General features: G+C 43.3%; 1 protein-coding gene across 1 annotated transcript in view; it reads left to right on the forward strand.

The window, feature by feature from the left end:
• LOC138447709 (uncharacterized) overlaps positions 1 to 25,218 on the forward strand; it is a 145,733-nt gene that overhangs the window by 92,028 nt on the left and 28,487 nt on the right. Inside the window, exon 4 of the mRNA XM_069604005.1 lies at positions 11,667 to 11,757. Within this exon, the coding sequence (XP_069460106.1) occupies positions 11,667 to 11,757 (91 nt within the window). The remainder of the gene's footprint in view (positions 1 to 11,666; positions 11,758 to 25,218) is intronic.

Genomic DNA, 25,218 nt, shown 5'->3' on the forward strand with positions numbered 1-25,218 from the left:
TTCTGAATTCAAGGCTTTAAAAGGGTGCAAAATGAAGAGGCTGGTTGCCAAGCTCCACCTGTGTGACTTTAGGTGCACAGTCAGTAACCGCTGGACAATATGGCCTCTCTAGAGAGGGCACAGCTCTCTCCAGGCTATGTGGGTGAAGGCTTACCCATCGTTGAGGAATATAAAACAACAAGATGGCTATGTAAAGTGCCCTATGACCCGTAGAATGGTGGGCTATCACCCTTTGAGCGTACTAAACAGTTGTCTGCAACCTGCAGCTGTCGAGACATTTTGGACTACAACTCCCATGATCCCTTACCATTAACTATGCTGACTAGGGTTGTATACTGATATGGTGATGGTATTGAAGATGGCCCAAGTTTGAGTAGGACAGCTCGAGTACAGTCAGTGGCATTGCTCTAGAAGGGTTTGGGTCTGGAAGGCTGCATACATCTATTCCCTGCATGGGAGGGGTTATTTCTTATGGGTCTTCACATAATTATCAGATTACAATTAAAAACAACCACAGATAAAGCATCATTGCTGGTGGTTTACATCTGAAGAATTGAAACCTTTTGGTTTAAAGAGCATTCATTAACTTTCGTTTAAACTAGATTGCGTCCAGATGGGGTTTAAGAGGGTCATTTAGTGAAGATGTCACAATATCAAGATATCAAACATTCTGGAATCTGGATTTCAGATGCTGCTGGGATGGTTAAAGCCAACTGAAATGGTTCCTTTACATGATAACAGATAAAAAAAATTTAAAAAGTCTGTCGTCCTGCTCTTCCTCCTTCCCAGCTGGTTGGGGCCGCCTGCTTAGGCAGGCAGTTCGGAAAAAGCAGACTCAAAAAGATAGCTGCTGTTTAAGAACTTTGACGTGCTGGGACCATCTCTCGTGCGTCATCCCTCTGTGTGCCTGCCCCAGCCCTCACCCCTACGTCACCAACTGTCCACACCCAGTTCCTGTTTTTTCACCTACTGCATGGGTCAGAATTGCTGTGCTCCATTACATCCAACCTTTCTTGGGTACTACTTTTTGCTGTTCGCCCCATTTTCCTCCGGATTGGATGTATGTTTTCTTTTTTCCCTTTCGCGGTGCTTCCCTCTGACGTATGCCATTTACCACAGGGTTCAAACAATGCAACAGATGTAGGAAGCAGTTCTTGGCGGCTGATCCTCATCATGGCTGCATCCGATGCCTGGGGATACATCACCTGGTTAGTTCCTGTATTTTTCTGTCGTGGAATTCACCCAAGTTCTCAGCACACTCGTCTTCTTTCCACATCACAGCTAGGACCGGTACCGAAGATGACAGAGGACCTTATTGGACCAGGAAAGAGGCTGATCTCGGTAAGAGGGCGGCCGTACCGGCAGGTGTGATACGTATTTCGACACCAGCTCTCAGTACTCAGGCGAGGGCCACCACCCCAGTTTCAGGGCCTTCACTGGATTGTTTAGGGGGAATCCCTGGGTGCTTACACCTGCGAGTACCTCGGGGTGGGAAAATGCTGGTACCGCCTGGTGGGAAAGAATCTGGAAAGGTCTGCCTCGTACCAGAAGATTTATTCTCTCCTGATAAGGTCACTACAGTACTGGGAAAGAGCTCTTCTGCCTCAGGAATCAGGCAAGATTAGCTCTAAAGAGGCTTGCACCTCGAGGGTTGAATCGGTACCGACTGGCTCACCTGTTACTACATCGGTACCCAAACCGGCTACCGCAGTAAGTATTACAGATTCCCCAGTACGGAGGAAGGACGAGAGGACATTTTTTATAAGAGACACAAACATTCTCATTCGATACCAACTTCTCCAAAGAAGCATAAAAGAAGAAAATCTTCTCAAGACAGATGCGCAAAAGCGGCATTGGTACCAGAGGGTCAAAATGAACATGTGAGTCTCATTTTGGACTCCGCTGACTTTGACCCATCAACATTTTTCAAAGTGCCTCCTGAAGAACATTTTGGTACTCCTGGCCAACAACACCAGTTGTTTCTCAGTTTTCTCCTGAGACTGAGGAGATATTGGCTGAGCGTATCCAATCGGCACCGCAGCTAGTGCTGACCAATATACAGGTTCCAAGACCGGTTGTGTTTAATATTTTTAGCCCTGCACATTAGCCATCCAGGGTACACTCTTCTACTTCCCCTTCGAGACCAGAGAAAGTCCAGGGTGAACCTTCTGATATGGTGATGGACATTACAAATACAGTTTTGGGGACCATGTTGTCTGAACCATGCCAGGAAGTTTTGGCCCAGTTTATTAAACACAAGTTTGGGTCCCTTGAAGCCCCTCAAGGTGGCGGGTCACACAGAGTCACCTCTGTTGCCAATGCCAGTTTTGACTGACAGACCCGTAGTAAGAAGCAGAAGGTGACCACAGACAATGAGAATGTGTTGGTCTCACATACGAAAAACTTTCATGACATTGTGCCAAAGGCTATGTAGGCCTCGGAAATTGTCCCAAAGACAAAACTGAGACTGCAGGGGTTTGGGGGAAATGACCCACTCAACAGACCAAGTTTCTATTGCCTACAGAGTTATCTGTTATGGAACAGGCTTTATATCATTGGGGAAAGCCGCCTTCTGATCATACGGTGTCCAAAGCACTGGATGCTAAATACAAGGTTCTGAAAGAGGAGCCTTTTGTTCGAATGAGAAATCTGCCAGTGCAGTTTTCTGTAGTCTGTGCAGCTCTAGGTTCAAAGGGCAAAGGTCCTGCACCTTCTATAACCTGGGAGGCACAAGGTAAAACATCTTATGCCAATGCTTTGGTGCAACTCAGACAAGTCAATACAGTCATGGTTTTGTCTGGCTTTAATATCTTCAATTGTGAAAATCTTGATTGTTTTATAGAAATACTCCCACAAGAAATTGCAGATGAATAGGTCGGGGGTCCTTCTCCCGCTATTTAGTTGTACCCCAAAAAGGCAGGTGGAATTCGACCAATATTGGATCTTTCAGATCTGAACCAATTTCTCTTGGTGGAAACTTTTCACCTGATAACTGTGCCTCAGGTTCTAGCGGCACTCCAACACAACTACTGGAAGGCATCTCTCGATCTTCAAGATGCATATTTTCACATTCCCATTTTGAAGGAACACCATCAATACTTGACGTTTACTTTAGGCATGGTACACTACCAATGCACCTGTCTCCCATTTGGGCTGAACTCTGCTCCCAGAATTTTCACCAAGGTTTTGGGTGCTGTAGCAGCTCACCTGTGGTTGAAGAAGGTTCATCTATGCCCATACCTGGACGATTGGTTGATAAAGGCTCAATCTCCAGGGGATGTGTTGCAGAAAGTGCAACTTCCATGTGACACGTTGTACGAACTAGGCTTTTCCATAAATGTGGCAAAGTAAAAACTGATAAGAAGAGGGTGAGGAGGGCACCACATATTATAGTAGTTGCTTATATTAAGAAAATACTAAATTCACTATACAGTAAGTTGATCATAATGTTCTCGCCTGGAGCTGCCAATCCAAAAACGGTCCTGTGGCACTAGGACCTAATCGAACAAAAAACTTCCAAGAAACAAAGTGAATCCACTTTGTTAGGAAAGGCGCATCTCAGTTAGCCCCAAATAGGTTGCTAATATTTAATATGTTGTAGATTAGGTATCCAGTTTACGATATAAAAGTAATGAAGTTCAAAGAAATATTTTAGCAGGAATTGTTTAATTCACATTCCTGTAATATTTGCCGCCAAAATTTGTTTTTGTAAATCACACAATGAGTTTGCATCTCAAATTGCCCATAATACTCTAGTGCCAATGCATTTCGGAATTAATCCTTCTTCAGGGCGGTATTATAGCAAAAAACAATTAATATAGCATGACTTATTACATTGTTAACAGTATATGTACATACAACAGCCATTGTTTAAGGGTTATTACAAAAATCACATACCAATCCGCGAATCACGTCCATTTGAAGAGATAATGAGAAAAGCAAAACGGAATACCAATTAGTTAACTGAAGTAAATGTGCGTATTCTCTCTATCTTTAAACTATGTGTGCATGTCATACCTCGGTCATGTCGAACGCTGAAATCCAGTTACGTCCAACATTGTGCAAAGAGAGTAAAACTTTTGTGAAGAAATGGGAAGCTATACTTAACAAGTGCTCTTTGGATCTTATATTACTGACCATACAAGAATTGGCGAAGGACATAATGGATCTCAGTAAAGAAATCCAAGAGATTGAAGAAGCTTTGGTAACAACATTGAATAGAGAGGAAGTTGATTCTATCCTTCAAGAGATAAATGACAAACTGGCAGAGTACAAAATAGAATTAGAATCCAAAAGAATCCGCAAATTTAAAAGGGATACTTGTGATTATCTTAAAGATGAAGTCTATAATTGGATGGACAAATATGGCCCCCCAATAAGGAAGCCTAAGCCTACAAATTCAAGTGAAACATCAAGCTCAGGAACCGATACAGAAAGGGAACCCCCGAACCGAGAAGAGGCCAGTACGGCAAGTATTTCAGGTTTCTCCAGAGTAACAGAAGAGACACCAGCGAGGGACACACAGTCTTCTTTTTTAGACAAAGGAAGAAGAGAACGAGACGGGGGAGGAGAAAGACCAAAAGGGAAACCCAACACGAGACTTCAATAAAAGAAAACATAGTAATAAATTTATCATCTAGAGTTTTGACTGATAAAGAAACAGAAACACTACAGAAAGGCCTAAGTTTTGTCCCTACATATGAATGCACATTATTTGAGTCTAAAATAGAACTTTTTAAACTACTCAGAAAGATGAAACTAAAGGTGTTTTTTTGCGAACTGGACCATCAAGAAGCTAGGGAAGAAGCAGAACTCAAGGAATTCAGAAGCAAAAGTACCTTTATCCCTCCAATAAGTATACCTTCAATAGAAATCTTCCAAAAACAAGTTACGAGAGATTTTGAAAAACTTAAGTTTAAAGGTCAATCACCTCGAAACATGAAACCTCATGAACTAAAGTTGATACGTGACTTATATGGAGATCCAGCAATCACAATAAGGGCTGCGGACAAAGGAGGAGGTTTAGTACTGCTTAACACTAGAGAGTATGAAGAAGAATGTGAGAGACAGCTAAGTGATGGCAATACATATGCCAGATTGACACAAGATCCCACACCTGAGATAAAAGAAAATTTGGAGACTTTACTAGATAAAGCGGAGGAATTGGAGTGGATTAATCACCACACAAAGACATTTTTGACCAATTCACACCCCAAAATACCACACTTCTATACCCTTCCAAAGGTACATAAAGACCTCATCAAACCCCCCGGGAGACCTATTGTAGCAGGGATAAACAGCATTCTAAAACCTCTAGGCAAATATGTGGACTATTTTTTACAGCCACTGATTCAAAAAACCAAACCAATACATACATCAAGGACTCAACCCATTTTTTACAACTCTTGAACGGAACTCCATTCAATTGCAACAACATCTGTTTTACCATCGATGTTAAAAGCCTCTACACATCGATCCCCCACGATTTAGGGGGTGAGGCGGTGGAATGGATGCTACTCAATGCTGAAGAGATACCAGCTCAGAAAGAATTCATAATGGTACTCCTGGAGTTTATTAGCAATAACTCATATTTCCGATATAAGAATGACTACTATCTCCAAGTGGCTGGGACAGCCATGGGAGCCACTATGGCCCCTCTTATGCTAACTAATTCATGTACAAATTTGAATTTGAAAACATACTACAGAATGAACATTGGTACCCAAAATTGGGTCTTTGGATCAGGTATATCGACGACATATTTGGAATATGGAAAGATACAGAAGAAGAACTGCTCAACTTCTTCACATATCTCAACAACATAGATGCCCGTATCCAATTTACTCAAGAACACTCCCTAACTAACATCCACTTTCTGGATGTAGACATTAAGATTACCAACACAGGCTATCAGACCACCATCTTTCGAAAACCAACAGATCGGAACAATCTATTACAACGCCTTAGCTTTCATCAACCGAGTCTCATAAAAAACCTTCCATACAGCCAGATGCTCAGGGTAAAAAGATGGGTAAGTGACCCAGAAGACTACAAGATAGCCATCCAAGAGATGGGGAAAAAGTTCCTGGAGAGGGGATATTCGGAAGAAGAAATAAACACAGCTCAATCACGAGTAGCCACACAAAGCAGAGAAGACCTATTGAAGATAAAGACTAGGCAAGAGTCGGCTCCACCACTGGTCTTTGTGTCTAAATACTCACGTCAAAGCAACCGGATTAAGTGCATTATTAAAAAACATTGGAACACATTATTATGTGATCAGAGAGTAGAACACCTGTTTAATGAAGTACCAACATTTGCCTATCAGCGAAGTCAAAACCTAAAAGACAGACTAGTTCAAACTAAACCAACACTTAAGAAGAAACTCACAGAATGAATTGGAACATTTCCTTGTTTCAATTGTAGCAATTGTAGTTATGTGATGAAAGGAGAAACAGTAAAACATCCCCATACAGGAGAGACAATCAGATTGAAAGATTTCGCTACATGTGACTCTATTAATGTGATTTATGCCATCAAGTGTCCGTGTGGACTGTACTATGTGGGTCAGACATTGCGAGTAGCAAAAATTAGGTGGAATGAACATAGATCATGCATAAGGAACCACAATCTGAACTCAGCGGTGTCAAGACATTGGGATGAGAAGAGACACAACCTGGCTCAAATCCGCTTTGTTATCCTAGAAGTGGTTTCGAAAAGAGACACCCACGAGAATTTCCAAAGGAAATGGATCAAAGAGAATCCTTTTGGATAGACCGTCTGTGTTCCCTTACTTCCAAGGGGGCTCAATGAAGAAATAAACTTTGTGTTTCTTGTAATATCATTTCTGTAGAATAGAATGAACTCTATATTTTATTCACAGAAGATCGATATTTTCCATGAAAACAACCGCTGCTATTGTTCCGCTATTTAACCGCATTTTACATTCCTTGCCATGTTTTTCTCTAAGATTGCACTAGACCTAGGTTTATGTCTTCATAATAGTGGAAAACTCATTGTTTAAATGACACCATAGTGATAGAATACATGTCCCAGAGTTGGATTACTATGGATTATTTTATTTCATACGCCCTACTTCCCATATTAAGTCAATGTGGACCTATAGTCTTGCATACATTATTACGATCCGTTAAATGAATACACACTGCCAGTCCCCTAATTGCTCTGGCTCAGTAGACATGAGATTACAATCATGCGCATTGACTTTCAATGCGTTGGTCACCATGGAGACATCCCCGCCCCCTGGCTTGCGCCCGGGGCTGGGGCGCGAGGCGTACGTGCTCCAGGCAGGACCACGACGCCTCACACCGTCTCCATGGTAACCTTTAAAACGAAAGGTAAACTAATGCGAGCGCGTTGCAAGCGGCTCACTCTGCGGTCACGCTTTGTGCACAACAGAAGCTTAGTAAGTACAGCAGTAACAATTAGATTTCACAGGCCTTACCTACGGAAGGACTTGAGGATGACTTAGCATTTTTGTTTAACTTTCTTGTAGATCTTGTTGTACCCTCGTACAACACCACGATTTCAGCGTTCGACATGACCGAGGTATGACATGCACACATAGTTTAAAGGTAGAGAGAATACGCACATTTACTTCAGTTAACTAATTGGTATTCCGTTTTGCTTTTCTCATTATCTCTTCAAATGGACGTGATTCGCGGATTGGTATGTGATTTTTGTAATAACCCTTAAACAATGGCTGTTGTATGTACATATACTGTTAACAATGTAATAAGTCATGCTATATTAATAGTTTTTTGCTATAATACCGCCCTGAAGAAGGATTAATTCCGAAATGCATTGGCACTAGAGTATTATGGGCAATTTGAGATGCAAACTCATTGTGTGATTTACAAAAACAAATTTTGGCGGCAAATATTACAGGAATGTGAATTAAACAATTCCTGCTAAAATATTTCTTTGAACTTCATTACTTTTATATCATAAACTGGATACCTAATCTAAAACATATTAAACATTAGCAACCTATTTGGGGCTAACTGAGATGCGCCTTTCCTAACAAAGTGGCTTCACTTTGTTTCTTGAAAGTAAAAACTGATCCCACCTCAAAGGTTTCAGTTCATCGGAGCAGTGATCGATATTACTCTAATGATGGCTAGCTCTCCTGTGGACATGGTGTTGTCTATTCAAGAAGTAATCTCAATTCTCAGGACACACCAGTCTATGTCGGACTGTTGGGGCGGATGGCATGTTTCATCCATCGAGTACCCTTCGTGAGACTATGAATGAGAACTATTCAATGGCATCTGGCCATCAACTGTACCCTCAGGACTTAGAGATTCCAACACCGAGTCATGTTCAAGAATCACTGTCTTGGTGGAACATTACGGAGAATCTTTTGATTGATCGATTTTCCTTTTCAAACTCCCCACAATCACACTATGGTAACAATGGATTTGTCAGAGTATGGATGGGGAGGTCTCTGTCTAGATCTGACAACACATGGTCTCTGGTCGAAACAGGAAAAGAGAGACCAAATTAATGTTTTGGAGTTGAGAGCAATCTTTTCTGCTCTAAAGTCTATTCCTCCCTCAGTTCAGGGAAAAGGGGTAAAGATTATTACGTACAATACCACCACAATGTTCTATGTGAACAAGCAGGGAGGGACTCGTTCCTGTCCTCTGTTTTTTCGCAGAGAAAATATGGTGCTAGGTCAGATAAAACAAAATTTGTGCTGATAGCATCCAATCTAGAGAGAAAGAAAAACATCTTGGCGGACAAAATGAGCATTTTAGAATCTTCCCCACACAAATGGGAACTGAAAACATTAGTTGTAAGTATGCTTGTCCAGAAGTGAGTTTGTCCAGCGATGGATTTATTTGCAATCCAATACAATGCGCTCTGCCTTCTTTTTGCAATAAAAGAGGGTCATAGACATCGTCACTCCTTGGGCGGACGTCTGGAGCGGGACTAGTTGAACAAGACTCCGTACGCAGTTCCCCCTCTTCCCCTGATACACAAGATGTTGATGAAGTCCAAGATGACTCACAATTCAATGATAATTCTCGTGATCCCGTTCTGGCCATGTCATATTTGGTTTCCAGGCATTCTGGATCTGGCAGAGTCAGCGATGGTGGATCTACCGATGATGGAGGATCTTCTGACCCAACAGAAGGTGCAGATGTTTCACCCCGCACCTCAGTTGCTGAACCTGAAGGTTTGGTTCCTGAAGAGCTGACCTTCTGACATCTACAGTTATTTAAACAAAATTTCGAAATCATGGCAGCTTCTAGGAAGGTTTCCACGAAGAAACAATATTGAAGCAAATAGTTGCAGTTTTACCATTGGGCTTTGGATTGCGATTCATTAAAGGCTACAATTAATCATGTGATGTCCTTCATGGTTTCAACAGGGGTGAAAGTTGACACGTGTAAACACTATTTGTCAGCAACATCTTTTTCCCTTTCAAATGAGGCAATCCAGGGGCATTTTGAAGACCTTCTTCGCTTACATCAGGTGATTCGTGATCCTCCATCGGTATCAGGTAACATTATACCTACCAATAATATCACCAAATATATATGGTCGTTGGGAACGGCCATAGGCGATATTATTAGTGGGGATCATTTTTCAGGTAAATGGGAGCAGGGCTGTGGGGGTGTCCCCTGCTGGTTTAATGGGTTAATATTGCCTTAAAAATATGGCGCCATTCTTGTATGGCGATATTTTTGCGGGGATATTAACACATGGAACCTCTCCACTTCAGTGGGATCGGAGTCTGGTTCTTTCTACTATTAATGCACAAGCCATTTGAACCAATGGCTTCTTGTGATTTGGATCTCTTAACATGGAAAACAGCTTTTGTGGTAGCTGTTACTTCAGCGAGTAGGAGAGCTTCACGCTATATCTTCAGGTAGTCCTTCTTACGGGGCCCTCCTTCTTACCTTAAGTTGTATCGGATGTTCATCTAAATCAAGAGATATGCCTTCCGATTTTTTTTTTTATCCCAGACTACATTCTTCTAAGAGGCCTTACATAACCTGGATGTGTCACGTACTCTCACATTTTATTTAGGAAGAACAAAACCATTCAGAAAAACAGACCAACTTTTTGTCACATGTGGCGGTCTGTCACCTGGTAAGAAAGCTGCTAAGGCTTCCATTGCCAGATGGGTTGTGTCGTGTATCTCAAAAGCATATGACTTGAGAGGGCTTTCAGTCCTGCAGAGACTTTGGGCTCATTACACAAGAGCCAGTGCAGCATCAGTAGCCTTCATTAGGCGTGTCCCGTTGCAGAAATGTGTAGGGCAGCTACCTGGGCTGCTCCTCTTGCTTATTTTGCAAACATTACGCAGTGGGCATATCTTCCAGGAAAGATGCCAGGTTCCGCCAAGATGTGCTTCGCAATTTGTATGGTTGAATGTCGTATATGCGGTCTCCTCCACCCTTACTATTTCTGAGGCTTTTGAGACCGGTCTCAACCAGTTGGGTAGGACGGAGACCCAGAAGACAAAGACATGAACAATTACCTTCATGATGATTCGGGTACTCTCAGTCCTTGCTCTCCCTCCTCCACAACACTCGCCCATCCATCACCTCTAAAAACATATACTTCATCACAACCGCCACCAGGCGAAATCAGGAACTGGGTGCGGGCAGTTGGTGATGTAGGGGTGATGGGTGGGGCTGGCAAGCGGAGGGATGCAGTGCACAAGATGGTCCCATCACGTCAAAGTTCTTAAAGGAGCAGCTATCTTTTTGAGTCAGCTTTTTCCGACCCGCCTGCGGAGGCAAGCGATTCCAACCAGTTCTGAAGGAGGAAGAGTAAGGACTAAGAGAGCCTGAATCTCCATGAAGGTAATATTTTTATATTTTTGTTGCCAGAGGTCTTTAAAGAAGCTAAATTTGCAATACATGGATGACATTATTTATGTCCTCTGAGCCAATAAGAATGCTCAAATTGCATTCAATGACTAACGTTATTGACTGCATTCAGAGCATTCTGATTTTACAAGTAGAGGCAGATAAAACAGCAGAAAGCATCTCTCTGCACTTAAGAAAATGTGCAATTACCTAGAAAGATTTCTCTCGAACAAGAATAACTCTCTGCATGTATCTTTTTCACAGGGCCTTTAATGTGACCGGCAACATCCAATTTACCACACGTTAAGCTAAAAGAGGAAAAATGCTCTCACTTTTGTATAGAGAATCTGTTTTCTTTTAAATAACTCGCCAATCAAGCTCATAACACTTTGCCAATTCAACCAAGCTTGCAATTAAAATGCTTAGCTTATAAAGACAACATTGGTATTTCAATGGTAAAGTAATTGTGTTTGTTGCAGTAACTAATGTTGTCCATTTACTTTACTTACTATTAAATGAAAATGTTTGACTTCACCACCACTCCTAGCCCTATGCTGCTATCACCAGTATGTGTTAATAGTCTTAGACATTGGGCGGGGTCTTTAGCAGTTAGGGAAATGACACTTACTCAAGTTATGGACCTCATCAAACCCTTTGTTGATCTATAAGTCTGTGTAAGGATGGTGGTGAGGGCCAATGTGGGAACAATGTACAGAGCCCAAATTAAGATCACGAAAAACAGAGGTTGAAAGACAGCATCCTTTCTATGAGTCATCCAACTTATGTTCTTTTTTTTTTAACCATCCAAAACGTCTCCAGGTTGCCTTGGACGTGACACCTGCCAAGAAATCAATCCAGTTCAGCAAAGATGCTGTCGAGATGGAAGGAGCAAAGAGTGCAGCGCGTGCAGGTACGAAATCCATGCAAGATTGTGAAATGCATGGGGCATTGCCGCTTGCATTCCCCAGGGAGTGCATCACTTGCTGGGGGTTACAGGGTAACCTGGTTCTCATCTGCAGCCCCACTACGGTCTTCGCACCTTATTTTCAAGACTAGTGGCCAGCATGTTGTCAGTGTCTAGGAAGAAATGCTTTACTAGAACTAGCCAATACCAACCCCCAGGCCATGATTCGCTAGTTAAACCCTTACTCTTCCTGTGCTTCTCGGTCTCAAGTGCTACTTCAGAAGTGGTGTACCAACACGTCCTAACATATACGTGAGAGTTTGTGCAAAGTCTTATTAGGTCTCCTAACGGCAGCCATATTCGGTTTTATGGAAGCCGAAATTACCTGGCTAACCTCCGGGATTGCCCCAGAGAGAGAGAGAGAAGGGGACTGCCAGGATTTCAGCCATGCGCTGGTGTGGGTGGAAAGGGAGCATGCTTGGATGCAGTAACAGAATTTGAACCTGTGTTTTCCATTTGTTGAGGAGTGCATTTATCTCACTGAGCTATTTTGCAAGTGCAGCATTCACTGCGTTTCTTGACTGCTGACTTGTCACCCTGTCCCTCCCTGGGATATAAATTCACAGAAGTAGAGACATTTCAGGCATTGAGTCAAGATTGGGAGGGGAAGAAAACTTCAATTATACTTTTTTTGCTAAACCATTTTGTAGGGGTTTTTATAGAATTGGTAAGTTGTTTTCCTGGTTCACAAATCTATCCGCGGTAAGGAACCTCCATATCTATCCAACTCTACAAGCCTTCTGGTAATCTCTGCTCTGCTTCCTCAACGACCCGTGTGGCTCCTCGCCTACCCTGCGCTTCCTCTCGCTTCTGCTCTATCTCTCTTCTTGCTCCACTTGCATGGAATTCTCTTCCCTCGGACATCCGAGAAACAGTCCACACGGATTGAGGGCTCACATTTCAAAAATAAATAATTCCTTGTCAGAGTGACTTCAAAAAGAAATAATTTCATTTCGAAATGCAAGGCTCCCCCTCCCCCAGGACATGGATGGCTCTGTGACGTGCATGCTGGAGCATGGGAGTCAGAGTCATGCCTGCTGAGGAGGAGCAACAAATTCTGGAAGGTAAGGACATTTATTTTTTTAATGTAAAAGTGTGTGTGTGTGTATTATTTAATGTATGTGGGTGTTATGTGAATGAATGAGTGGCTGGTCGTGCTTGTGTGAGTGAATGGTGATTGAATGCATGTGTCATGAGCAAGGGGTGTGTGAATGCGTGTGCGTGTGTTAAATGCCTGGATTACTTGGTGGTAATCTTTATTGCTCCTAGTCCCACTCTTCCTCTGCCTATGAAGCACTTTTCCTCATACATAAGTACTGGGACGAGAAAGAGACGCTGAGGTAATACTGGGCCGATGAGTTCATTTGGGAGGTTGGAGGAGAAGAGTTGGAAGGAGAGGGAACATGTGGGAATGGTGGGATAACAGAGGGGTGTGCGAATACATAAAGGTAATCAACGATAAAGCAGACATGATGTATATTAGTGGCTAGACTGCCATTATAGTACAGCGACTCTAGGCATTTCTTACTGTGCATTTGACATTTGTACTGGACATCTATAATAAGGTAAGCACCTGTCTAGCCTGGCATTTTGGTGAGCCAGTATAGCCTTTCCTTATTGTGCTGTGGTATATTTTCTGGGCATGTATAATGCAACATAATAACTTTTAACTATTAAGAGCTAGATTTGCATTTTGGTGCAGCTAGTCGAGCAATTTCTTATTGTGGCTTGACATTTTGGACTGGGCATCTCTGCTAAAGCAATCATGATAAGTGTAATTAACTGGCTAGACTGGCATTTGGGTGCAGCCAGTCTAGCCTCTCTTTACTGTGGCATGCTATATTTTCCTGGTCCTCTATGATAAAGTAGGCATGATAAGTGTTTTTACGTGGTTAGGTTGGCATTTTGGTGCAAACCGTCTAGGCATGTCTTACTATGGCATGACATTTATTACTGTGCAGAAAACATGATAAGTGTTATTACATGTCTAGCCTACATTGTGCAGCCAGTTTTGATATGTTTTCCTATAGTGGCATTGCATTTTCAATAACAAAAGTGTAAGGTAGCTCAGCGGGTTGAGCATTCGCTACTGCGATCTATGTCCGATCTGCAGTTTGCAGGTTCAACTCCCGGCACGGCCAACTCAACCTTTCATTCTTCCGAGGTTCATCAACTAGTACCAACTTCGATTGGAATGATAATTGTATTTAAATATGTGTTATTTATAGTGCTTTGGTGAAAGTGCTATATAAATAACAAATCATAATCATGAATTACTGCTGCTGTGCATTGTTGGTGTCGCGCATCTATTGGATTTTTGGATACTGTACTATCGCAGCAACTGGCAATGTAGGGGCTCTACTTCTCATATAATGACAATACCCAACATGCAGCTATAATTGGCATAACATGGAAGTAAATGGCCATGCAATGCTGAAGTGGCATATCTATAGCAGTACTTCGGCCTATGTTGATTCTATTGGGTGTGATCCTATCATATCATGACCCCATCCATGGCATGTGTAGGCAGCATCCTTGCTAAACTGTGGTTGGTATCTAAACTATCATTTTCTGCTTAAGTACCTATTTGGTATTTTTTTACATGTATGTACTTTGTTTTTATGCCTGCAAGCCACTTCCAGTGATGTCACCAGGGTAAAAGAGTAAATGATGCCATCCAGGTCATAGGTCATTTGATTGATTGATTAATATTTTATTTATATTACACTCGTACACAAGTGTTGCAGAGCACGAGGAGGCAAGGGAGGGGAACAGGGGAGAAACAAAAACGAAGATCTTACTAGGTCCAGTGACATTAAGAACGCGCAAGTGCATGGGAAAGGGGAAAAAAGGGGAGAGTGCATTGAAGGGGGGAGAAGTGGAAAGTGTGGAATAGAGGAGAAATAAGATAAATAATAATTTTTTTTTATTACTTGATTTAATTGTTTAAAACAATTTTTACAAGATTTGGATCCTTAGTCAGAAGTAATAATAATATAAATAAAATAGATGCATAAAGGCGACAAACAGTGGTAGTGCAGCCAGCAAGTGCTGGGTATGGTCGGCAGGGTATAACTGATAAGTGCATAAGAATGACGGGAGGGGGGCTGCATGGGTAGAGATACAGACCCCAGTGCAAGGGGTGGTCCCAAAGGCAGGGCAGGAGCGTGGCAGGGTGAGCCGCTATCTGGACCCGGAGGACAGAGGGTGACTAGGTGCACAAGGCCGAGAGAGAAAACAGATTAGCAGTGGAGAAGAGGGGTGCAAAAGCAGAAGAAAAGAGGAAGGTCTTGATGAGTTTCCGGAACCGGAGGTGGTTCTCCTCAAGTTTCAGAGTGGCAGGGAGGCTGTTCCAGAGAGAGGTCCCGGCCGAAGACCGAGATCTACACCCAGCTTGTTTCTTTGAAAAGTGATTGACCCTAAGGGAGCTGGAGGTAGAGGAGATAAGAGCTCGGGAGTGGAGGTATTTGCGGAGGGATAGTTGAAGGTATTTTGGACCCAGGCCCCAGAAAGCCTTGTGGACAATGCAGAGGGCTTAAAATGTAGATTTAGGAAGTAGTCCAACCTAGAGGGAACCAAAGCTTGGGAGACAGTGAGCTTCTGGGGGAAGGAGAGAAAAGGCATAGTAGCTCTGAGGAGGTGCAGTAAGAAATTTTACTTTTTAAGAGACGTCAGAGATGTGGGCGGAGAAGACGACCCTGATGTTCTTAGCCTCAAAGGTAGGGGGAGGGCCAAGGGAGGCTGGCCACAGAGTGAGGGGACATGACTTCTTGTGAGATCATCAGGTATGTGATGCCACTTCTGCTACAACTGTCATTTTGTTGAGCCGACGTTCCTGCTCACGTCCTCTGCCTCTACTCAAGCAATTTATCCATAATGGTTCACATCCCGAGCACAGCTGGCCGTACCTCCTACCTGCACTTAAAAATGTTCAATGTTTGTTGTCCCTAATCTAGGCATGTCCACTTATGTATTGTGCCCAGTGACTGTTTCATTTACTCCCTTCGACAACCTGGCCAAAATGACCCTCAAACCCCATTGTATGAAGCTCACTGCTTCCCGTCCAATCTGATTTCTTTTCTATTGTACTTATCAAACGAGCATTGTTCCTATGCGTACTCATCAAGTACTCTCTTTAAAACAGGGTTCTGTTTGGATTGTAAACTGTCCCTTGCAGCTTGCAATCCATGCATTTACATTCCTGCTTCATCATCTCTTAACTAAAGTGTGTGATCCTGGTCAAATCATTGTATCCTAATGTGCCTCGTCTGTGGGACATGTATACACAATGGCAGTGTTTCGAACACTTATAGGTAGGTGGTCATCGGCCCGAATAACGCGAACAGCAAAAATGTCAGAGTGTTTGATTTTGAAATGTAGACAGGTCTATCCTTGCATTGTCAAGCAAAGGTGACCTTTTGAAATATCCAGTTTGCAGAAGTTAACCGCTCGTATACTTAACACATAAAGCACTAGGATTTGGGTAGGATGACAGCATTAAGCCAATTTGAGGTTGAATCTGAAAGATTCCTACAAGAAACTAGTTGTGCTGTAGATAATATCACTTTGTAATGTAAGCTTAAAGAAGTGAGGGATAAGGTTATGAATGGACTAGCGCGAGCTACTATAATTAACAAGGACTCTTTTGCTTCTGTCGTTTTATTTTAATTTTTACTTCTACAGCATCAACTGTCTCCTATTCAATTTTTTTTTTTTTTTTTTTAATTTACATCTTTTTATTTACATTTTAGGCTAACATAACATTAGACACCAAAAAAGGGAAGCTCAGGTATGTACAGAAAATATATAGCAGGAATCCTCCTCTACGGTGGCAGGTCGGGCTTAGATAAGACTATCATATAATAAATATTGGCTTCTAAAAAAAAAATTTAAAAGAAATCCAGCAGTCCTACCGTACAGTCCTTAAATACAGTCAAACGGGAGCAATTCTTCTTCCATTCTAAGGTGTTACTTCCCCAAAAACTTGACCCCCCACCTCCCAAACAACATAACACAAAGGCACAATAAGTTTGATACATAACATTCGTGCAGCTAGGCCTCCATCATCAAGTTTATCAACGTAATCCTATAAGGAGCGTAATAGATAAATTAAGAGTTTTACAGACAAGCCCATCAGGCGGGGAAGGGACAGGCTCAGGAGATGGACTCGTCATCGCTGTCTCGAGTAGTTAATAGGTAGTTGCACAGTGGGGCCCAAATGTCCTTGGGTCTGCATACCGCAGACACGGATCAAACGTATTGTTCCTCGGCCTCTTGCACATATAATAAGTCTTTCAGCCAAGCCTTATGATTTGGGGCCGTTTTAGCTTTCCAGACCCGTAGAATGTTCCTCTTAGCCACTGCACCTGCAACAGCTCCAAAGCGACGGGTCCTTACTGATGCCTTGCCTATGTCTCCCAGCAAGTATTTAAGCGGTGTTGCTTGTATGGAAAGGCCAACAATGTCACTAACTGTCTCAGCAACTTATTCCCAAACTGCTCTGACTGTGGGACAGTTCCAGTACACATGCATAGAGTTTGCCACGCTGGAATTACATTTGGGGTACCTAGCTTGCAATGTCGGGTCAAATTTGGAGGCTTTGTGAGGCGTGATGTGCAGATGATTCAGGATCTTAAATTGTATTAATCGAAAGTTGGCATTGGGCAAGATGTCGTTAGTGAATTGACAATATTTGGACCATTTAGCCTCATTTATGTCGATTCCGAAGTCCCGTTCCCATTTTTCTTTCATATGATTCTTCGAGGGGGTATATACCTGTGCTGCCCTGTAAAGACTAGATATTGCGCCTGTAAACCCCTCTTGTGTCATTGTAGCCGTAATGAATTGATGAGGTTCTGGGGCATCAGGAAATGTGGGCCACATTTTCTTGCATGCAGTTTTTAGCCGGTAGTATTGTAGAGTAATGACCAGCCCGGCACCCAGTCTGTCATGCATTAACTGCAACGTAGCAAACTTCCTCTCGGGGTAAAGATCTCCTAGCCTCATCTCCTTAACAGGGTCCCATCTTTTTTGGATAGCAGTGTCAAATGAGGGTTCCAGCCCAGGGTAATGCCACAGGGAGAGAAACGGCCAAAAAGGGGTTTCACACCCTACTCTAGAAAACAGGGATGACCAGGTTCGGACAGTAGAGGCAACCGGATCTATATCCGTAATTTTACCTTTATCCGTGGTAAACGGCATCGCTTGAATATTGGAAAGGGCCGCTGCAAACTTTTCGGCATGCGCATGGGCATGCGGTTCAGCTGTGGTAGCCCAGTAACGCGCGTAGTGCGCCTGCGCCACGTGATAGTATAACAAATAATCAGGGGCAGTCAGACCACCAGTTTCATATCTTTCACACGTCTTGGGCCAATTTAGCCTAACTGCCCTCCCCCCCAAACAAAAGCGGTGGAGAGTTTTTGCAGTTTTTGAAAAAATTCCCTTCCCGGTCAAACGGGGACACCGCAAAACAAGTAGAGAAGTTTAGGAGCCGCAACTCGCCCATATATAGATATTGGTAAAGCCCCCCAAATTTTAAGTTTGTGTTCCAGGGTATGTAGGTAGGCTTCGTGGTTATTTGTAAGCAGTGTTTGTGTATCTGTAGATAATATTATACCTAGGTAGCGCGCAGTGTTGGGGGACCATTTAAACCCGGTTAACGCAGGGGACTGGACGGTGGCTGGAGTCAGCGGGATAACCTCAGACTTAGTTCGATTTAATTTATAGTCCGAATAGGTGGAAATCATATTCATAATAGGGGGAAGGTGTGTTTCAGGGTATCGCACATAGATCATTGTATCATCTGCATATAAGGAGAGTAGCTGTGGGGAACCTCTGATACAGATACCCCTCCATGCATGTTCTTGTCTGATCTTGGCCGCCATACCTTCAATAGTGAGGGCAAAAATAAAAGGGGAGAGTGGACACCCTTGGCGAGTGCCTCTTTTTAAAATGAAGGGGGAAGATATAGTATTGTTTGTTCTTACTCTTGCAGTCAGCTGATTGTAAATGACTCATACATACCCTAAAAATGAAGAACCAAAACCAAGTTTGGCTAAAATCAAGACCATATAGTTCCACGAAACAGAGTCAAATGCTTTTTTGGCGTCAAGGGTAATGGCAGCCGCTTTAGCTTTGGGATCCAATTGTGAAGTAATGGCAAAAAATCTTTGCAGATTCAGTGCAGTTGAACATGTTGGAATAAAACCTGATTGGTCGGTGTGAATCAATTTGTTCATGAATGGGGTCAGGCGGTTAGCTATGGCTTTGGCATAGATCTTCGTGTCAGCATTGATGAGGGATAATGGGCGGTAGGATGAGGGATCCTGAGGGGGGCTTGTGAGGTTTAAGCAAAACAGAAATCACAGCTTCCCGCATTGTGGTAGGTAGTATGCCTCTCTCCAACGCATCCTCCCAGATTGCAAGCAGCCTAGGGGCAATTTAGGCCTTGTATGTTTTGTAGAAGTCAACTGGAATCCCGTCCGATCCCGGAGCTTTCCCAGCACGCAAGTCGGCAATAGCCTGCTCTATTTCTTCAATTGTAAGGGGGAGGTCCAACTTTGCCGCATCTTCATCATCTAGACCCAGCATCGGTATAGAATCGATATAGGTCTTGATGCTTTCCAACTTGACTGAGTCTGCATTAGCGTATAGTGAAGTGTAGAACAGTTTGAACACCTCATTAATTGCTTCCGGGGCCGTGCGAACCAGACCAGTAGAATCAACAATGCTGGTGATTTGTCTGACACCCATCTCGGCTTTAATTAGAGCCGCCATGGATTTGCTGGACTTATTCCCTTCTCCATATCTTTTTGCCCGAATAGATTGCGAAATGAACAGCAGTTCTCTATCGGCTAGAGATTTGAATATGTCCATTTGAGCTTGAATTTTGAGTAGGTGCTCTCTCTCTACATTGGTAGACTGCTGGACCTCGAGATTACAGAGTTCTATCTCAGCCTGTGTGAGTTCCTTCCTTATGTCCCTCAGCATACCATAGGATGTTCCCATTAACTGAGCTCTCAGCCACACTTTGAACGCCTCCCAGACAGATTGCAAGGATTGCACTGATCCTTCGTTACGAAGAAAAAAAGTCTTCGATTTCGGTTCAGAGAGGTTCTATAACGGAGTCATCTCTCAGCATGTTAGGGGGCATACGCCAGGCTCTCATTGAATGAGTAACATTCTTTGGTATCAGCCATAAAAGAACCGGAGAATGGTCTGACAATGTTCTGGGAAGGATTTCACAATGTTCCACATCAGCAATCAACCCCAGTGAGCATAGCCAATAGTCAATTCTCGAACTGGAGCCATACTGTGAAAAACAAGGAAATAATATGAGGCAGGGTAACCAAAAAGGAAACACACCAAACACAGGTTACAAAGGAACATACAAAGTACTTTATTTTATACTGAATCCAGTTACAAAAGAACAGAACAAAATTCAGATAGCTATCGACCCTCAGTACAACACAGCAAACTCCGGCGTGGTTCGTGTGCTCAGTGAGTGCAAATATTCATTGAAACAGTCAGGCTTTTATACATTTCTCCAGCCTGTTGTCCAGCCTTTCTGCAGGTTAACCATTCCATAAATAAGTTACTGCTCTAGGGTCCCTTGCCAGGTCAAATCTAGTTCATCTTAGGTTTATACATTAACAAGAAGAAATGGTAATAATGTATGCTCTAGGCCTAACATTACAATGCAGGACTTAGTTTATACAATGTAGTTAAGCAGGTGTTCTCATTCAATTATAGATCAGTTTCGGTGATACAGGTAATCCATTGCACACAGGTCAGCAGAAGGACAAGGTCTCAGCTCATGAACCTAACAAGTGGCCTGCAGGCAAGTTATACATTAGCTGTACAGAGGTCATGACAATCGAGTTCTGTTCTGAATAACATAGGCTACCATTTTAGCTCACATGGTGACTTTATAGAGCAAGAAAACCTAAAATGGCGGCTTGACCCAAAATGACAGTTTACATGGTTTCTAAGGTCAGGACCTTGCAATGCGAGTTTATTCACATGTAGTTTATAAGCAGCTTGTTAGCAGCTTGGCGTAGGCCAATATACATATATTCATAGCAATAGGAGGCACAATATAATTTCTAGTTTGACAAACCCTCCTTTTGGCCTATGCCAAGTGCTAAACTACTTCTGATCTCCCTGCAAATAACTCCATGTGTCATCGTCCATACACCATGAATAGCTGTCAGAAATATCTATCGCCATTAGATCTTTTACTAAGATCTCTTTCAGTACATACTCCTTAGAGGTTTTATCCGGGGCATACACTTTATGTCCTATTGTACCTATCGCCTGAGCGCAACATCCCCCTAGCATTGAACATATACTTGGTAGACATTGGATACAACAACAAAGAAATAGCAGAATTCCCAAAATAATCAGCAAGACTGAAAGCACTTTCCAACCCCAAGACCGCAAGAAGTCCCAGAACCAAGCGCTAAGATCCCAATTTCCCTCGGGAACATGCACTTCTGAACTAAGAATGTGCAGATTCTGTATTGCCTTAAAAATAGTTGGGGAGGAATCCGGTTCGAAAACACAGCAAGCGGACCCCACTAGTTTACATACTCCACCTCGTTCAGCCAGAATGAGAACTAATGCCATCCGGTTCTACCAATCTGATCGCTTTCTGCTCTAAAGTCATATTATACATCTCTGTGGTCCGGTTGATGGTTCTCTCCAGTACTCTCGCTAGTTTCCTGATATCCTCGGAATTCGCTATCTGCCCAAAGAATGGAAGGAATGATTTTGCTACATCTCCTAAAACCTGTGCTGGAGTGTCGCCATTCTCGTCCCGCCGTGGATGAGCCTTCGAAACCTCTACAGTACTTGCTATAAACACCCCAGGTAACAGGATTCCTAGATAACAAGTTCCCTGCCAATCCCTGGGCAACCATGGAAATGCTACATTACCGCAAACAAAATAGATAGGTTCGCCTACATATAAAGGTCTGTCTTCCCAAGTCAAATTTGCAACGTTGGCACAACCTTTAAAATCTCCCATTGACCGGGTGCCATTCCTCTGGATGCAGAAAGAAACTAAATCGGGGCTATGGTTAACAGTATAAGAAGGAGGCACGGCATCCTTATTGCCTATCGGAGCCATTTTAAAGGAAATCAAAGATTGGAAAGGACGAGACAATCTATCAGAAGGCCTAATAGAAGCAATATTGAGCTTACTCCTATTTGCGAAAAGCGAGCATCCCAGGGGAGTCAGAACACGTTTCTCAAAACTATTCAAATTAGTGCCATCAAAGTTCCCCGAGATGCTATCGTTCCATCAGCCAAAGAGCAGTGCTCTAAGTGAAGCATAACAAGCAGTTGTCAAAGGTAAAGGGTGAATATACCAACCTAGCCCCTTATCCCCATGTTGCGGTAAATGCGAGCAGATCCAACAATTGGTTCTGTTAAAGATTGCATGGGTAGCATTCATAATTAGAAGTAGAGTGTTATTTTGATAATTCCGTCTATGCAAAAGATCTCTAGGTGACAAGGTATGTAGTTGCACAGAAGGAGTGGGAACAACAGTTATATTTCCAACAGGTAGGAAATCATTCAAAGGGTACATTCTCTCAAAATACCAAAACCCACAACCAACAGTTACTAAAAGTCCCGTGATTATCACCAGTAGACAACAAAACGTTTTCGGGGCCCCCATACATATCTGCTCATTGTCTCTCCTAGTCACATTTTTGTCCAAAAGTTCAGTACGAACGGTAGCGGATGCGGGCATTGTCGTCTTCAATCGAGAAACACCAATTGTTCGTTTGCTGGCGACTCCGGTTGCGCGTCTTCTTAATGTCTTTTTCCACAACCCTTAGCCAGCAGAACCCTTTATGCAATTGGGCCAAAAAAAAAGGCAAGCCCTCAAATTCTTTCAATTGTACAGCAAGAGCCGTATTGCAAACCTATCTCCTTGGGCGTTGATTATACTTCACAGTTTCCGGTGCAAAAGAATCAGCAGACAGGATGTCGTCACTTCCCACAGGAGGTGGCGAGTGAACGGAAGTTGGATCAGAAGATGGATGATCCACAAACGATGAGGTGGGAGAGCAAGGAGGCAAGATGGCTGTTTTGTCGGGCCTTACAACTTCCGGAACGGCCTCCGATACTATCTCTCCACCATCTGCCGTTTCGGGTACGTTGGTTTCAATGTCAGAAAGGGGTTCTGCGTCTTCTGTATCGTATGGCACTGGGTGTGGGATCTGTTTGGTGTGGCTGCCGTGGATCCAGTGGCGACGTCCTCCTACCCGCACCGCAGTCTGAGTGACCAGGAGCACCTGGTAGGGGCCCCTCCAACGTGGTGCGAGGCAAGACGCTCTATCAAAGGATTTAACGAGGATCCAATCCCCTGGTCGTAGACTGTGACCGGGGCCCTCGCACCTCACCGGCAATGCCTCTCGCACCTGGTGATAAATTGAAAACAGGTTTTTAGTCAATTGGTTACAATACTCGGAGAGAAGTACATTTTCTACATCGTGCAATGCGCAGCTTTTAGGCAAACCCCAAATATTAGCAGGTCTCCCCATTACCACCTCAAAGGGAGAGAGCCCAGTCTTAGTTTGAGGGGTTGTCCGCATTGAAAGTAACACGATCGGTAAGGCGTCCGGCCATTTTAGTTTGGTGCCGGCACACGTCTTAGCGAGCTTGTTTTTTATGATACCATTGTGTCTTTCCACTAATCCGGCGCTCTGAGCATGTCTGGCCGAATGGAATCGTTTGTCAATTTGCAATGCCGTACATATCTGTAGAATTACAGCAGCGATAAAATGCGGACCATTATCCGACCAGATAACTCTCGGCAAACCGAACCGTGGGAAGAATTCCTTTAACATGGTCTTTGCAGTGGTCATGGCTGTAGCGTCTTTAACAGGGAAAGCCTCGACCCACTTACAAAAGGCGCAAATGACCACAAGGACATATTTTAGATTGTTACATCGCTCCATTTCAATAAAGTCAAAGTGAATCACTTCAAACGGGACAGAAGGAGGCCCAAAGCTACCTCTTGGAGTTGCTGTCCCCTTTCCCACATTGTGTTGTAGGCAAATCATGCAATTTTGGACATAATGCTGGGCAATTTTTGAAATCTTATTTACCCAGACTTTCTCTAACATTCTCGTGATCTGTTGAGCGCACACATGTGTGGGACCGTGTGCCATGGTAACCATCATTACTATATAGGCATTAGGAAGCAACCATTTCCCTTCAACCATGTCCACCCATCATCATCGAGTTTCCCCAAGCCCTCATCCCACCTCTTGGATTCTTCTAATGTGGCATCGGCTTGGATATCCCGTACAGACCCAAAACCCTCATCCATTGCATAGGCATCTACAGTCTCCCTTGAAACATACATCTCCGTGAAGAGATCAGAGGCAGTTTGTCTAGCTATTTGATCAGCGAAAGCGGATTATAGATGATGTAGGGAAATTCCGTTTCCCTACATAATCTATAATCTTGCGATGTGCTGCGCACTTAATGATTGCTAACTGACTAGGGAGCGCAAGCGCTGAAAGCAATTGTACTATCAGGGAGCCATGTTGGATCTTGTGCCATGCAAAGTTAAAAACCCTCTCTCTGACCAAAGTCTCCCAAAGTTGTGAGCCACCACAAAGGCATACTGGCTATCAGTATATATGTTTACTGTTAGCCCTTCGGAAAGCTCACAAGCTCGAGTCAATGCTATAATCTCTGCGGCCTGCGCAGAGTTATGCGTAATTCTCTTGGTCTCCACAACCGTACTCAATGTAGTGACTGCATAAGCAGCTGTGGATGCACCATCCAGTAGTTTGAAGCAGGAACCATCACAAAACAGCTCCCCTTGTGGGTTATCCAAAGGAGTGTCCCTCAAATCAACTCTGCCTTTTGTATCTTGTTCAGTAGTATACAGGCAGTCATGTGACTCTTCATCACCGCAAACAGTATTTTGCGGGAAAGGTAGGAGTTCAGCCGGATTAAGAACGCAGCACCTCCTAATTTGAATGTAGGGAGCAAACAAGATTAATTCATATCTTGTCAGTCGTGCGGAAGTGAGGTGTTGCGTTTGGGTTTTGTTCAATAGAATATCTACAGAGTGGGGCACCATCAGGGTTAAATCATGGCCTAGGACCATTCCCTCACTCTGTTTTACAGACGCAGCAGCAGCAGCGACAGCGCGCAAACATCTTGGCAAAGCGCATGCAACAGGATCAAGGGCGGAAGAGTAGTAACCGCATGGCCTATTCTTCCCTCCATGTTCCTGCGTTAATACAGCCAAAGCACATCCATCACATTCATGCACAAACAACACAAATGCCTTCTCATAGTTCGGTGTGCCCAAAACTGGCGCTGAACATAATGCAGTCTTGAGCAACTCGAATGAATGTTGATGCTCCGTATTCCATG

This window comes from Ambystoma mexicanum, chromosome 3q, assembly GCF_040938575.1.
Source record: "Ambystoma mexicanum isolate Mex_15411 chromosome 3q, UKY_AmexF1_1, whole genome shotgun sequence".
NCBI lineage: Eukaryota > Metazoa > Chordata > Amphibia > Caudata > Ambystomatidae > Ambystoma > Ambystoma mexicanum.